The 3,186-nt window shown below is 57.9% G+C and overlaps 1 protein-coding gene across 1 annotated transcript in view; it reads left to right on the top strand.

Annotated features, from left to right (window-relative positions):
* The window catches only part of RAP1GAP (RAP1 GTPase activating protein), a 22,451-nt gene that overhangs the window by 12,790 nt on the left and 6,475 nt on the right, over positions 1–3,186 (top strand). The window contains 2 exon segments of the mRNA XM_023758343.1: positions 739–976; positions 2,775–2,852. Of these exon segments, the coding sequence (XP_023614111.1) occupies positions 739–976; positions 2,775–2,852 (316 nt within the window).

Genomic DNA, 3,186 nt, shown 5'->3' with positions numbered 1-3,186 from the left:
CGGGGGTGGGTGTCTTCTCTGAGGGAGGGCTCCAGTGACCCCACATCGTGTGGGTGCTGGATGGTGGCCCTGGATTGGTCCGAGCCCACAGTTAAGGATTTGGGTTTGACATATGGGCTCCAGGCGTGCTTCTGCTTGGGTTTCAGCCTGTGTGAATGGGCGTGTAGTGGTGCCTGCCTCACAGGGCGATGGCATGCCAGGGCCAATGCGGGGTGCCTGGCCCCTAGTAAGCACTCAGGGTGCCCTGGCTGAGAGAGGCAGGGAGGGAAGACAAGAAGCTTTAGGAAGGCTTCCTAGCTCTGACCGGTGTGGCTCAATGGATAGAGCGTTGGCCTGCGGACTGAAGGGTCCCAGGTTTGATTCCGGTCAAGGGCATGTACCTTGGTTGCGGGCGCATCCCCAGTAGGGGGTGTTCAGGAGGCAGCTGATTGATGCTTCTCTCTCATCGATGTTTCTAACTCTCTCCTTTCCTCTCTGTAAAAAATCAATAAAATATAATAAAAAGAAGGCTTCCTAGAACCGAGGTTTCGGGAGGGCTCTCTGTGCACACTGGTGGCCGTGACCCAGTACTTTCTTTAATACTCACCCCAGCCACACGAGAGGCTCACAGGCTCGGGGTGAGTGGCTTGCACTAGGTCACACCCAGTGAGTTGGTGGCAGAGCCAAGGCCCAAACTACCCTTGGCACCACGTGGACCTGACTCTGGTGGCCTCATGGGAAAGGACTTCTTGCACTCAGAGTGGTCATTGGTGGGGAGGAACCAGGTGCCTGGGTGCCTGGGTTTCCCTGAGGAGCAGGTGTTTGAGAAACCGGTGCCTCCTCCACCCCAACCCCACCTTCACAGCGGGTCATCCGGAGCCGCAGCCAGTCCATGGATGCCATGGGACTAAGCAACAAGAAGCCCAACACCGTGTCCACCAGCCACAGCGGGAGCTTCGCACCCAACAACCCTGACCTGGCCAAGGCCGCTGGAATAGTGAGTGCCTCCCCGGGGCCTTAAGCTCTCCCCTCCCCCAGGGTCCTGCAGCCTCAGGGTCCTCCATCCTGGGCTCCGGACTCCGTCTAGCGGCTAGACTCTAGCCACTGCTCTCCATGGGGGGCAAGGGCCCAGGCCATGCTGCGGTGCCGAGAGCCTTCCGTCTCCTTCCCAGCTTCTGGGCCCTCCACTCCTCCTGGCCCCTTATTCAGGGTGACTTCGGGTCAGCTCTGGGGCAGCCTCTGTATCACATTCCTCATTGAACACCTACTGTCTATCGTGTGCTGGGAGTTGGGCTGCTGTGCGGGCACCTACTTGAATTTCTGGGAGCACCTACTGTGTGTCAGGCTGTGGGCATGCACTCTATGTCAGGACCTGGATTTCTGTGTGAGCACCTGCTGTGTGCCTGGCTCTGGAACACTGGTGGCGACCTGGGTTGTTGTGTGGACATGTACTCTGTGAGCACCTACTGTGTGTCAGGTCCTGGGCTGCTGTATGGGCATAAACTCTGTATGCACCTACTGTGTGCCCGGCCCCGGGCTGTTGTGTGAGAACCTCTGTATGTCAGAAAATGGACCGCTGAATGAGCACATCGTGTGTGCTAAGCCTGATGTGTCAGGAAGTGAGCTGTTGTGTGAGCATTTACTCTGCGAGCACCTACTTCCGTGTGCCTGGCCCTAGGCTGCCGTGTGAGCGCCTGTGTGCCAGGGCCTATGTGGCTGTGGCTACCTAATGTGTGTCAGGAATTGTGTGGGCTTCCGTGTGAGCATCTCCGGAGTGAGTACCTACTGTGTGATTACTTACTGTCTGCCAGGCTCTGTGGGTTTCTGCTACTAATAACACTCAGGGTGGGTGCTGGGCACACAGGGTGGGCAAGGCGTTCAGTTGTGGGCCTATCTGCTTCCTGCCGCCCCGTGGCCACCCCTGGCACTGCACCCACTGCTGCTCCCCCTCTCCATCCACCCTTCTTTATCCCCCCATCCCTCCATCCATCATTTATTGACTGCTGCATGCCAAGCCCTGTGCTCAGTGCTGTGAGACTGTGTCACTTGTGGTGAGAGGGACCTTCCACCCCAATTCCTGCCCCACGATCTGGCCTGGCCAGGGAGCAAGGTCCTCTGCTGTCCAGCAGTCACCAAGCCCACCCTCCCCCCAACCCGGATTTCCTTGCTGGAGTGGCCCCGCCTCCCTGGGTGGCTGTAGAGGGGCCCCAGAGACAGGGCCAGGCCAGCAGCACCCACCATGGCAGTAACCAGACCCATTTTTGTTTTTGTTTTTGTTTTTACACAACTCTCCCCTCTCTTCATGTTGCTTCCTTTCCTTCCGCTCTCTCCTCTCTCCTTGTTCTCTCCCCTCTTTCCTCCTGCCCTTGGCCTCTCTGCACTTCTTACATGTTTATGTGTCTCCTGGCCTCTGGCACTCCCTCTCCTCCTCCCTGCCATACTCTCTCCCTTGCTTTTTCCTTTTTGCCTCCCCCTTCCTTCCCATTTCTGTCTGTCTCCTCCCATCTCTGTGTCTGTCTGTCTGTATTCACTCTGTGCCCCTCTCGTGGGCTCCTCCTGTGTGTTCCTGTTTCTGTATAACCGTCCATTTGTCCATGTCTCTGTCTCCCCCCCCCCTCCTCTCCTTCCCTTCCCCTGTCTTTTCTTTCTGTCTCCCAATCCCCTGCCCCACTCCCTTCTTTGTTTCTCTGTCTTTCGCTCTTTTCCCTGTTTCCCTTCCCTCCATCTCTCTCTCTCTCTGACCCTCTATGTCTGTCTGTCTGTCTGTCTCTGCCCCTTCCTCTGCTGCTTGCCAGTCATTGCTTATTCCCGGGAAAAGTGCGAGTAGATTCGGACGCCGGGGCAGTGCCATAGGCATAGGAACCGTGGAAGAGGTTGTCGCCCGTGGGGCCAGCGGCTCTGGAGGCTGCCTGCACGCGCTGCTCTCTGCTCGCTCTCAGGACGAAGGCCATATTGGGGATGATGCCCTCTTCCCCTGGGACAGGGCCAAGGGCATGCAGGTCGGAGTGCTCGCAGCTCTGATGCACCCAGCACCTGCTTTGGGGCCTGGTACCTGTGCCAGAGCCAGTGCCCCCGCCAGAGCTCCTGGCCCTGTCTTGGCCCCTGGGTTCCTGTCCAGTCCCTGCCAGGATCTGAATACTCAAAAGACTCTTCTGCCCAGTTGCACGTTCCCCCAATTACGGCAGTTTCTTGCATGAGGTTCATCCC

The sequence above is a fragment of the Myotis lucifugus genome, unplaced genomic scaffold (assembly GCF_000147115.1).
Source record: "Myotis lucifugus unplaced genomic scaffold, Myoluc2.0 scaffold_128, whole genome shotgun sequence".
NCBI lineage: Eukaryota > Metazoa > Chordata > Mammalia > Chiroptera > Vespertilionidae > Myotis > Myotis lucifugus.
Note: the sequence above shows the minus strand (reverse complement) of the source record. Positions and strands in the feature narration are given on the sequence as shown.